Source organism: Schistocerca nitens, unplaced genomic scaffold (genome assembly GCF_023898315.1).
Source record: "Schistocerca nitens isolate TAMUIC-IGC-003100 unplaced genomic scaffold, iqSchNite1.1 HiC_scaffold_419, whole genome shotgun sequence".
NCBI classification, from domain to species: Eukaryota; Metazoa; Arthropoda; class Insecta; order Orthoptera; family Acrididae; genus Schistocerca; species Schistocerca nitens.
The window spans coordinates 93,323-106,807 of NW_026045952.1; the positions used below are offsets into that span (position 1 = coordinate 93,323).

Here is a 13,485-nt window from a genome sequence, read left to right on the forward strand (position 1 = left end):
TGCATCATACCAGATGGCACTGAAGTTTATTAACGAAACCAAACCGTGAATGTTTCCCCATATTTGTACCCAAAATGTGCGTGGAGAGCAGGTAACAACACAGGGAGGTACTGTACTCGGTTAGACAGGAGCCTAGGTTGATAGCTGTTGCAACTATCTAGAAACTTGAATGAGATTTTCACTCTGCAGCGGAGTGTGCGCTGATATGAAACTTCCTGGCAGATTAAAACTGTGTGCCGGACCGAGACTCGAAGTCGGGACCTTTGCCTTACGCGGGCATGTGCTCTACCACTGAGCTACCCAAGGACGACTCACGCCCCGTCCTCACAACTTTACTTGTGCCAGTACCTCGTCTCCTACCTTCCAAACATTACAGAAGCTCTCCTGCGAACCTTGCAGAACTAGCATTCCTGAAAGAAAGGATATTGCGGAGACATGGCTTATCCACAGCCTGGGGGATGTTTCCAGAATGAGATTTTCACTCTGCAGCGGAGTGTGCGCTGATATGAAACTTCCTGGCAGATTAAAACTGTGTGCCGGACCGAGACTCGAACTCGGGACCTTTCGAGTCTCGGTCTGGCACACAGTTTTAATCTGCCAGGAAGTTTCATATCTAGAAACTTGTTTCGGCAGTCGGTTAACTGGGCTAGGGCCGACGCTAGATACCTGCAGCAGCTGTAGCATGTCCGGCGTGTTGTGCAGGGCGAGGCGCACGTCCCCGCGCACCATGTCGGCCAGCGAGCGGTAGACGACGGGCGGCGGCAGCAGCAGCGTCACCGTCATGCTGGCCGAGTAGTACGTGTTTATCAGCAGCGACAGCATGAACGTCAGCAGCACCACCAGCCGCCACGACGGCTGCGACGAGTCGTTCGCCGTCCCTGCCGCACGTTACGGGATGTGTAGCCCAGTCTCAATACTAGTTTCCTGCAACTCTCCACGCTAGTCTATCCTGTGCAAGGCTTTTCATCTCGGCATAACTGCTACAATCATATATATGACGGTAGTATCTGTTCCCTGAAGAACAGTTACCGTGGATGACCATCCAGCTTTGCTAGAAATGAAATGATAATTAAATGGACATCCTAGCTGCAAACAGGCGTTAGTGTAGGTGTCCATTTAATTATCATTTCATTTCTAGCAAAGCTGCATGGTCATCCACGGTAACTGTTCTTTAGATACTACCGTCATATATATAGTTAAAATATGGCTTCCCGGCCATTGACCTTCTTGTGCGAACACACACGCTATGCCCGAACTCGTACGGGACTTGGTAGATTAATCTGCCACGAGTAATGAGTATGTTGGGCAAACATCTATTAGGCGCACTACGGATGTAGTGGTGTGGACATGTTGGGAATGTGGATCTCACGGGGAGCGTGCAAGGGATAAGTCCCTGCAGACGCACTATCCTCTGTGCCCACGGTGGCTCAGATGGATAGAGCGTCTGCCATGTAAGCAGGAGATCCCGGGTTCGAGTCCCGGTCGGGGCACACATTTTCAACATGTCCTTATCATTTCATTGCTACAATCATTTGAGTCTGCATGCTGTATTCGATCATTGGTTTCGCTCTGCAGTCTCCGCCCTCCCTCCCACCTCCACTCCACTTCCTCCCATTACCAAATTGAGAATTCATAGATGCCTCAGGATGTGTAGTACCGGCACTTGCCGCGCAAGGTAGAACTTCCGAGGAGGTGGAAGAAAAACTCACAATAAGCCTTGAGGCATTATCTAACTACACTACTGGCCATTAAAATTGCTACACCACGAAGATGACGTGCTACAGACGCGAAATTTAACCGACAGGAAGGAGATGCTGTGATATGCAAATGATTAGCTTTTCAGAGCATTCACACAAGGCTGGCGCCGGAGGCGACACCTACAATGTGCTGACATGAGGAAAGTTTCCAACCGATTTCTCATACACAAACACCAGTTGACCGGCGCTGCCTGGTGAAACGTTGTTGTGATGCCTCGTCTAAGGAGGAGGAATGCGTACCGTCACGTTTCCAACTTTCATAAAGGTCGGATTGTAGCCTATCGCGATTGCGGTTTATCGCATCGCGACATTGCTGCTCGCATTGGTCTAGATCCAATGACTGTTAGCAGAATATGGAATTGGTGGGTTCAGGAGGGTAATACGGAACGCCGTGCTGGATCCCAACGGCCTCGTATGACTAGCAGTCGAGATGACAGGCATATTATCCGCATGGCTGTAACTGATCGTGCAGCCACGTCTCGATCCCTGAGTCAACAGATGGGGAAGTTTGCAAGACAACAACCATCTGCACGAGCAGTTCGACGACGTTTGCAGCAGCATGGAATATCAGCTCGGAGACCATGGCTGCGGTTACCCTTGACGCTGCATCACAGATAGGAGTGCCTGAGATGGTGTACTCAACGACGAACCTGGGTGCACGAATGGCAAAACGTCATTTTTTCGGATTAATCCAGGTTCTGTTTACAGCATCATGATGGTCACATCCGTGTTTGGCGACATCGCGGTGAACGCACATTGGAAGCGTGCATTCGTCATCGCTATACTGGCGTCTCACCCGGCGTGATGGTATGGGGTGCCATTGGTTACACGTCTCGGTCACATCTCGTTCGCACTGACTGCACTTCGAACAGTGGACGTTACATTTCAGATGTGTTACGACCTATGGCTCTACCCTTCATTCGATTCCTGCGAAACCCTTCATTTCAGCAGGATAATGCACGACCGCATGTTGCAGGTCCTGTACGGGACTTTCTGGATACAGAAAATGTTCGACTGCTGCCCTGGCCAGCACATTCTCCAGATCTCTGACCAACTGAAAACGTCTGGTCAATGGTGGCCGAGCAACTGGCTCGACACAATACGCCAGTCACTACTCTTGAAGTGTTGAGGCTGCATGGACAGCTGTACCTGTACACGCCATCCGAGCTCTGTTTGACTCAATGTGCAGGCGTATCAAGGCCGTTATTACGGCCAGAGGTGGTTGTTCTGGGTACTGATTTCTCAGGATCTATGCACCCAAACTGCATGAAGATGTAATCACATGTCAGTTCTAGTATAATATATTTGCCCAATGAATACCCGTTTATCATCTGCATTTCTTCTTGGTGTAACAATTTTAATGGCCAGTTGTGTACTACGATAGCAACTACCTGAAGCAAAACCCCTCCAAAATACAAGTGTGTGCATTCCACTTACAGAACAGAGAGGCACGGAGGAAACAGAATAACCTGGAGAGGTCACCAGCTGACCCACTGTGACACCCCAAAGTACCTCGGAGTGAAGTTGGACCGGTCCCTCACTGTCAAGGACCATTGTACAGATACAAAAATGAAAGTCAGTGCGAGGAACAACATTATTAGGAAACTGACCGGCAACAACTGTGGAGCACACCCACAGGTCCTACGCACATCTGCCCTCGCTTTGTGCTTCTCCGCTGCTGAATACGCAGCACCTGTATGGCAGAACTCCAGCCATGCCAAACAGGTAAATCTAAATGAAACAGGACGAATTGTAACCGGCTGCTTGCGGGCAACCCCTGTTGACAAAATCTACCACCTCATGGGCATAGCACCTCCAGATATCCAAGGAGAATAGCAGCTGAAGTGGAAAGAAAGAAGCAGGAGACGGATCAGAGACACCGCCTATTTGGATGCGAACATCAAACACCAAGATTCAAGTCGAGAAAACGTTTTCTCCGGACAACGCAACCAATCCAGACATCACCTGCAGACTATAGGATACAACTCTGGCGTAGCTCATCATCAGAGAAATATTGGGACAACCCCAAGGAAGAACATGCTACAGGTCATCATCTCCCATACACGACATGGAAGGTACTCAATAGATTGAGAACTGGAGTATCTCGGTGCAAGGAGAACATGAAGAAATGGGGATACATCTCAGGGGACGAACTATGTGAGTGTGGTGAACCCCAAGACCATCAGCACCTACTCAACTGCAGAAAACTGTCGCAACCTGTGTCCATGGACGATCTGATTATCGCCAATGATAAGGCAGTCTGTGGAGCGGAATTCTGGGCAGCATGGAATATAAATATGCACATATTCTCTGTAATACTTGTAGTATATATGTATGATATGCTATGTATGATAAATTATATTTAATATGTTATTTCTGGACATGTATAAATAACTAAATAAATAAACCAGCTGATCCCTTCTTTTAGTCAGACTGTGCCATAAATTTACAATGACGGAAAAAATTGCAACATCAAAAGATAATTAATGTACAGTAATGTACTTTCGGTCTGCAGCTCGTGGTCTCTCGGTAGCGTTCTCGCTTCTCGAGGACAGGGTCCCGGGTTCGATTCCCAGAGAGGTCAGGGATTTTCACCTGGCCGGAGATGACTGGGTGTTGTTGTGTCGTCTTCATCATTCATCCCCATTACGGTCGGAGGAAGGCAACGGCAAACCACCTCCCTTAGGACCTTGCCTAGTACGGCGGTGCGGGTCTCCCGCATCCTTCCCCTACGCTCTGTCAAGAAGCATGAGACTTTATTTCCAATGTACTTTCAGGAACACATTTGTTTAAGTAACGTATTTAAGTGATTAACATTGCAAGATCACAGGTTAGTGTAAGCGCGAGATAAGCAATACAGATGTAAAATGCTGGTACATTAATAGCCGGTGTAGCCGCCAGAATGTTGAAGACGAGCATGCAAATTGACTGCATTGTGCTGTACAGGTGCCGCATGTCAGTTCGTGTAATGAAGTTCCATGCCTACAGCACTTAAGACAGTCTAAACGCTGTTTGTGAATGACGTTGGTGTTGTCGTCCGCTGATGCCCATATGTTCTCGATTGGAGACAGATCTAGTTATCGAACAAGCCAAAGCAACATGTTGACACCATGCAGAGCATGTTGGGCTACACCACTGGTGTGTGGGCAAGCGTTATCCTGTTGGAAAATACCTGCTGGAATGCTGTTCATTAATGGCAGCACAACAGGTAGGATCATCAGAGTGACGTACAAATTCACAGTCAGGGTGCGTGGGATAAGCGCGAGAATGATCCTGCTGTCATACGCACTTACAAAGGTTGGTTCAAATGGTTCTGAGGACTATGGGACTTAACATCTATGGTCATCAGTCCCCTAGAACTTAGAACTACTTAAACCTAACTAACCTAAGGACATCACACAACACCCAGTCATCACGAGGCAGAGAAAATCCCTGACCCCGCCGGAAATCGAACCCGGGAACCCGGGCGCGGGAAGCGAGAACGCTACCGCACGACCACGAGCTGCGGACAAAGGTTGGTAGCAGGCCCTCAACTGGCCTCTTTACAACTAACACACGGTCATCACTGGCACCGAAACAGAACCAGCTTTCGTCAGAAAACACAACAGACCTCGACTCTGCTCTCCAATGAACTCTCGCTTGACATTATAAGAAATATTTTATTCACTAGTTTATTATTTTAAATGTATTTATATATACAGGGCGTTTATAAATGAATATCGAGGTTTTAACGCTTCATAATATTTATTACATTAAACTTAAAGTTATAAATGACATTTCAAATGAAAGAGCAACTCAAACAGTTGTGTTTGGCACCAGTGCGCACGCGCAGCGCGCAATGTTTCCGCTGCAATCCGCAACACAAACGAAATGCTGTTTCATGACGATGAAAATTTTCTGGATCATGTTGCCTTCAGTGATGAATCGACCTTTCACCTTAGTGGACATGTTGACACTCACAATGCTCGCATCAGGGGCTCAGAAAATCCTCGCAAGGTGGTACAAATGCAACGAGATTCCCCTAAAGTGACTGTTTTTTGTGCCGTATCCCGGCGGAAAGTTTATGGGCCTTTCTTTTTTGGTGAACCTACTGTATCTGGCACTTCTTACCTTGATACACTAGAGCAATGGCTGTTCCCTCAGTTGGAAGACGATGAGCCAGAGAACTTCATTTTCCAGCAAGATGGTGCGCCACCCTACTGGCATAGCGAAGTATGCGATTGGTTGAACTTCACTGTACCCAAGCGCTGGATAAGCCGCAGTGGGGCCCATTGACAGGGCTTGCTTTGCATGGCCTCCACGTTCACCCAACCCAACGCCATGCGATTTTTTTCCTTAGGGGCTTCATCATGGATCGTGTGTACGCGCCTCCGCTACCAGCAGACCTCCCTGAATTAAGAAACCGGGTTGAAGCAGCTGTTGTTACAATCACTGAAGACACACTTATCAATGTTTGGGAAGAACTCGGCTATAGACTTGATGTGTGCCGTGTGACAAATGGTGCTCACATTGAACATTTATAAGGTTCTTGGTAAATTTGTTTGAGTTGCTCTTTCATTTGACGTATCATTTATAACGGTAAGTTTAATATAATAAATATTATAAAGCGTTAAAAACCCGATATTCATTTATAAACACCCTGTATATTCCTTTGCAATATAATGACGATTTTTGTATACAGGGTGAGTCACCTAACGTTACCACTGGATATATTTCGTAAACGACATCAAATACTAACGAACCGATTCCACAGACCGAACGTGAGGAGTGGGGCTAGTGTAATTGTTTAATACAAACCATACAAAAATGCACGGAAGTATGTTTTTTAACACAAACCTAGGTTTTTTTTAAATGGGACCCCGTTAGTTTTGTTAGCACATCTGAACATACAAACAAACACGTAATCAGTGCCGTTTGTTGCATTGTAAAATGTTAATTATATCCGGAGATATTGTAACCTAAAGTTGACGCCTGAGTACCACTCCTCCGCTATTCGATCGTGTGTATCGGAGAGCACTGCAACATACATCGCGTTTCTACTGAATGATCTACCAACGTTGCTGGAAAATGTCCCACTGGAAACGCGTCGACGTATGAGGTATCAGCATGGTGGGGCACCTGCACATTCCGCAATTGACACTAGGCTCACCCTTGACAGGATGTTCGACGGCCGTTCCATAGGACGTGGAGGACGCATAAATTGGCCAGCCCGTTCTCCTCATCTTACACCTCTGGACTTCTTTCTGTGGGGTACGTTAAAGGAGAATGTGTACCGCTATGTACCTACAAACCCAGAGGATATGAAACAACGTATTGTGGCAGCCTGCGGCGACATTACACCTGATGTACTGCGGTGGTACGACATTCATTATGCCAGAGATTGCAATTGTGTGCAGCAAATGATGGCCACCACATTGAACATCTATTGGCCTGACATGTCGGGACACACTCTATTCCACTCCGTTATTGAAAACGGAAACCACGTGTGTACGTGTACCTCACCCCTCGTGGTAATGTACCTGTGCGGCAGTGATGAAGACCAATAAAAAGGTGTTAGCATGTGGACGTAATGTGCTGTTCCAGTCTCTTCTGTACCTAAGGTCCATCACCGTTCCCTTTGGATCCCTACGTAATTCGGTGCTCTCCGATACACACGATCGAACAGCGGAGGAGTGGTACTCAAGCGTCAACTTTAGGTTACAATATCTCCGGATGTAATTAACATTTTACAATGCAACAAACGGCACTGATTACGTATTTGTTTATATGTTCAGATGTGCTAACAAACCTAACGGGGTTCCATTTAAAAAACGTAGGTTTGTGTTAAAAAACATACTTCCGTGCATTTTTGTATGGTTTGTATTAAACAATTACACTAGCCCCTCTCCTCACGTTCGGTCTGTGGAATCGGTTCGTCAGTATTTGATGTGGTTTACGAAATATATCCAGCGGTAACGTTAGGTGACTCACCCTGTATATGCTGCTGGCATGCTATACGATAAATAATAAATAACCACTGAAGTCGCAAATGGCGGTAGTTTGGGATCAATGGAATGCACGCTAGAAGGCACCTGGCTCGGAGCTGTCCTTGCAGTAACCGATTTGTAACAGTTCGTGGGGCCACTGTGGTGTGACCTGCTGCTGGCATTGTTGCTGCAGCTGCAGTACGATGCGTCACAGCCATACGCCGAACAACTTGTTCCTCCCTCTCGGTATTACCACGTGGCCGTCCAAAGTCCGGTTCTCGTGACCACCGCTGCCACCAATCATATGCAGTGGCTACAATTGTGCCAAGTCTCTCTGCAATATCACAGAAGGAACATCCTGCTTCTTGTAGCCCTATTACACTACCTCGTTTAAACTAAGTGGGGTACTGATAACGTTTCCATTTCTACCAGCTTCGTAGAATTGAAGTAAATACGTAAATGATGTGACAGGCTTCAGATGTTGACCAATAATTTTTTAATCAGATACTATCGGATTCTCCCATTTGTGATTTACATTATCCTACACTGAACTGATGGCCGGCCGGAGTGGCCGTGCGGTTCTAGGCGCTGCAGTCTGGAACCGCGCGACCGCTACGGTCGCAGGTTCGAATCCTGCCTTGGGCATGGATGTGTGTGATGTCCTTAGGTTAGTTAGGTTTAATTAGTTCTGAGTTCTAAGCGACTGATGACCTCAGAAGTTAAGTCGCATAGTGCTCAGAGCCATTTGAACCTACACTGAACTACATTACAGGAGACTGCTGTTCATTATACCAAGGACGTGATAGTCCTTCTGCTCTTCCTTATGATCATCCAATGACGAAAATGAACAGCAGACAACAGCATCCTCAGCGAACAATGTAATAGTGCTGCTGGACCTATTTGACAAATCGTTTACTTATACTGTGAACATTAGTGGTCCTACTACAAAAAAAAAAAAAAAAAAAATGGCTCAAATGGCTCTGAGCACTATGGGACTCAACTGCTGTGGTCATAAGTCCCCTAGAACTTAGAACTACTTAAACCTAACTAACCTAAGGACAGCACACAACACCCAGCCATCACGAGGCAGAGAAAATCCCTGACCCCGCCGGGAATCTAACCCGGTCCTACTACACTCCATAGGAGCACAGCCGATGTTACTACCGTTTCTGTTGAACATTCGGCATCGACAACGTTAGCAGAGTGAAATTCGAGGAAGATGGTATCTATCTTTTCACCTGCGTCGCTGTTTGCGTGATACAGAGTATAAAACTATGAAACCGCCAGTTGTGTTTCACAAGATTGGTTTTTCCTGAAACTGTGCTAACTCTTGGAGACGTGTTTTCATTTGTAACAGCTTCTTGGTATTTCCGTAAATACATAAACGCTGTGACAGGCCTCAGATGTTAACAAATAATTTCCTAATCGGTTACTGTCAGATTCTCTCATTTTTTATGGAGTATAAAACTATGAAACCGCCAGTTGTGTTTCACAAGATTGGTTTTTCCTGAAACTGTGATAACTCTTGGAGACGTGTTTCCATTTGTAACAGTTTCTTGGTATTTCCGTAAATACGTAAACGCTGTGACAGGCCTCAGATGTTAACAAATAATTTCCTAATCGGTTACTGTCAGATTCTCTCATTTTTTATGTACATTAGCCTACAATGTATCACATTTACAGGAGGCTACTGTTTATTATACCAAGTGGAAATTTCATCGAGAAGTATCACAGTGTTCTAACTTAAGATGTGCTCTAGGATGCTACAACAAAACTGACGTTGGCAACTTGGTCTGTAACATTCTGCATCCGTTATTTTACTTTTTTTCTAACACGAATTACCTGCACAAATTCCATTTACGTGGGAGTATTGACTACGCGAGGGATTGTCGGTGAATTTGAGCTAGGGCTGTATCTAATTCCACAGTGTATTCAAAGCAGAATCTAATAGAAACGGAATGTTGTCGGTAATTCCGAGTAACTTATCATTTTGACGCATAAGCGCCTGTTTTTACAGCGGAAGCCTTCCAGGTGTACATACACTCTTAGCAAGGCACTGCGGCACAGAAAGACGCGCTCCTGCCGTCGTAGCGGAAGGAGCTCTCAGCCGGCGATGGTCGGTGCAACGGTAGCTATTGGGGTTTAGGCCTCGCTGACCGCTCTGCTCTACAGAGAGTTCCTTTCTAGGCGCCAGTAGCGCTCGGTGGATCGGCGGAAGGTTGAGCTTGCTCCCTTTCGTCGAAAAGCCGCGTAGCTCGCGGAGAAGCTCTATTGTCGTCAAGAGTCACTGACTCACAGCAACCCGTAACTTCGGTTACAAACCTAGCGAGACTCTCTCGCTCTTTGTTAGGGTTGATCAGTGCCAGGGGCCCGTTCACGTCGGACCACCCCGCGTACTGTAGGCCACTTCTCTTCCTCCGCACCTCCTTTAGGTGCCGCGCCACTGCACCAACGGCGCACGCTAGGCCGTAGGGCAATCCCCCCTCTTCTGTAGGACCTTCTAGCCTTTTCTTTTCAGAAAAAGCATAATTGTCGTGCCCACCTTACCAAATAAAGCTCCTAAACACCATGATGGCAGATTCCGCCGGTGTTTCCCCCGCCCTAACCCGCAGCATGGCTGCAGCTAAAGAGGCGCGAGAGTCGGCTGTTCCCGTCGACGTCAGCGTCCCACTTGCCGCCGTTGAGGAGGTGCTGGCCGACAAGGACCGGCAGATCGCTGCGCAAGCGCAGGAACTGCTGAGCCAGCGTCGGTTGATAACCGACCTCTGCGGCCCAAGTGAGTCCCCCACACAAACAAGCAGACTACACATCACACTGCACTCACCTGCAACTGGTGACCCATGCACCACTGTCCCACTGCGGCAGCTGACTCCAACGGCGGAACCAGCAGCCGCAGATGCGGACACAGAACAACACTACACTGGGCCCTGGCAGGTGGAGGGCCCACGTCGCAAACAAAGAAACACGCAAACAAGCGAGCAACCACACTCGCAAGGTAGCCGAAAGGCGCTGCTACCTACACCAAAACCCGCACTTCCGGTTAGGAACACGAAAACAACAACAAACACGACCCGACCTGCGGTCAGCAACACCGTACAAGTAACAGCCGCAGCTACGCCCGCACAACAGAAGACTGGTTTTCCCCCAGTCATAATCCAAAACTACGGGGACCTCAGCGTCCTCAACACAACATTCGCGGAAAGGCATTCACCTTGCACGCTACACACAAAGTACTCTGGGGATAGGGCCTCACTTTACGTATCAACTGACAATGAATACAAAGATCTCCTTATCTTCCTCAAAGAAAAGGAAATCGAACACTATACGTACAGGACCTCCGAAGAACGGACACAGCAGTACGTGGTAAAGGGGGTGGACCCCAGTACCCCAAACAACACAGTACAAGCGGCGCTTAACTATCTTGGATTCGACTGCAAAAGTGCTTCCAGGATGACAGGCTTCCGCTCCCACCACCGTCTACCACACTACCTGGTTGAGATGGCCGACACGGCCACCTCCCGCGGCCTTCTGCAGATAAAAAGCCTTCTGCGGATGGACGTAAGGGTAGAAATCTACGAACCGCCACAGGTCCCCCAACAATGCAACAACTGCCAGCGGTTCGGTCATTCGGGCCTCCGCTGCGGCCTGGCACCCCGTTGCCGCGGATGCGCTGGCAAACACGCATCCAACACATGTACACTGATACATGAAAACATACGCCGTTGCGCCAACTGTGGCCAAGCCCATGCGGCCAACTACAGGGGCTGCAACGTGTACAGAGAGGCGCAGAGGCGCAAAAACCAACAGTCAAGGCCAACCAACGTCATAACACGACCAAGGCCCGCACCAAACCCTGTCAGGAACGGAGTGTCGTTCGCCATGGCTACACGCCCTGGAGGAGCGGTGCAGGCCGCGGAACCTCTGCGCCCAGCACACGCACCTATCACAACCGCTGCGACAGCAACACAATCGTCTCAGCCAACAAACGACACTGCACCCACACCGGTACCAACACCAGCCCCCAGAAACAACACGACCCCACCCCCTGTAGCCACTGCCTGCGAACCTACACATACCACACAAGAAAACACACTAACACAAAGAACCCCAGAACCAAAAACCCAGAGAAGGCGTAAACGAACACATGGAAACAGGAGCGGGAACACACGTGCACCACAACAACGCACCCAGCGACAACAAAACACTAACACACAGACACACAGTCAGCAAGCCAGCGACACTACCACACACACTACCCCACCCCCGACCACATCTAACACACAGGCACCTCATGTTCCACATAACAACAACACAAGCGCCAGCCCACACATAACGCCAACACCCGCACCAGCGGCCGCCAACACCACAACCGAGCCACAGGCCGACACACACAACACCAACACAACATTTGGGGGCTTATTGGAAACAATATTCCCCCGTCATACGACCGGCCAGATCCTTCACAAGATCTGGACGACCGTCACCACACTCTGCACACAGCTCATGACTGCTCAACCCGGGCAGTACTTGACTGTCATACAAACAGCATTCACCACACTGTTTGCACCCATACATGGATAATACGCCACACCCCGCCCCCATCGCAAACAACCAGACACTAACACAGATCCTGTTCTGGAATGCAGACGGGATCAACAACAAAAGGGCGGAATTCGCCACGCTCATGGAGCGTAAGGGTATCCTTATCGCACTGTTGAGCGAAACTAAGCTCAAACCACGCAACCAACTAAACTTCACCGGCTACTGCGTCTATCGTACCGACCGACCGGACGGCTCCGGTCACGGCGGAACAGCCATCATCATACACAAAGACATAGAACACACAAACATAGTGCTCCCTGAACTTGAAAAACTAGAGGCAACCGCCGTCAGGGTCAAGTTCAACGGAGCCTACACTACACTGGTGTCAGTATACAATAGCCCTAAAAACATCAAAACACGCGACATCAGCACAATACTCAACATATCACCGCGCGTAATAGCCGCTGGAGATTTTAACGCAAAACACCCGAACTGGAACTCACGAATACGAAACTCCAACGGCAAGAAACTATACGATCACGCACTAGGACGAAACTACATCACACTAGCGCCGACCGAACCGACGCACATTCCCTACCGGAGGGGACACAGGCCAGACGTGTTAGACATGGCCCTCATCAAGGGCATAACAACGACACTCAACGTTGCCGTTGAAAACGATCTGCCCTCAAATCACCAACCCGTTATACTATACATTGAAGAAACACTGCAGCACATGGAACAACGCAGGATGTTAGACTACAGGCGCGCGAATTGGACCCAGTTCAAGGAAACGCTTGACAGTCGCATCCCACCTATCCACGCGATTAACGAGACAGCCCAAATTGACGAGGCTGTCGAAACCCTCACCGGCGCCGTCCAGGACGCAATAGCCGACACCATACCAATCCGCACGCCACAACAACACAGTGCTGCCCTGCCCCAGGAAATCCTGGGCCTAATCTCAATGAGGAACCGCCTCAGGAGATACTGGCAGCGTACCAGGCGCCAGCACTTCAAACGGCACATTAACAGGCTCCAGGGTATAATCCGGGAAAAAATACAAACATTCAAGACACAACAGTGGGACCAGAAACTCGAAGGGCTAGACACCACGCGACCTGGCGTGTGGCAGCTAGCCCGACACTTCACCAGGGAGAAACTGTACACCCCCACGCTACAAGGGCCAGACGGACCAGCATATTCTGCGGAAGAAAAAG

General features: G+C 48.6%; 1 protein-coding gene and 1 non-coding gene across 2 annotated transcripts in view; one reads left to right on the plus strand and one right to left on the minus strand.

Annotated features, from left to right (window-relative positions):
- Window positions 1-13,485, minus strand: part of LOC126231833 (glutamate receptor ionotropic, kainate glr-3-like) — a 101,228-nt gene that overhangs the window by 20,675 nt on the left and 67,068 nt on the right. Inside the window, exon 5 of the mRNA XM_049942421.1 lies at window positions 667-878. Coding sequence (XP_049798378.1) covers window positions 667-878 — 212 coding nt within the window. The remainder of the gene's footprint in view (window positions 1-666; window positions 879-13,485) is intronic.
- Trnat-ugu (transfer RNA threonine (anticodon UGU)) lies at window positions 1,416-1,490 on the plus strand. Its single transcript has one exon. It is a non-coding gene; the product is annotated as a tRNA-Thr (tRNA).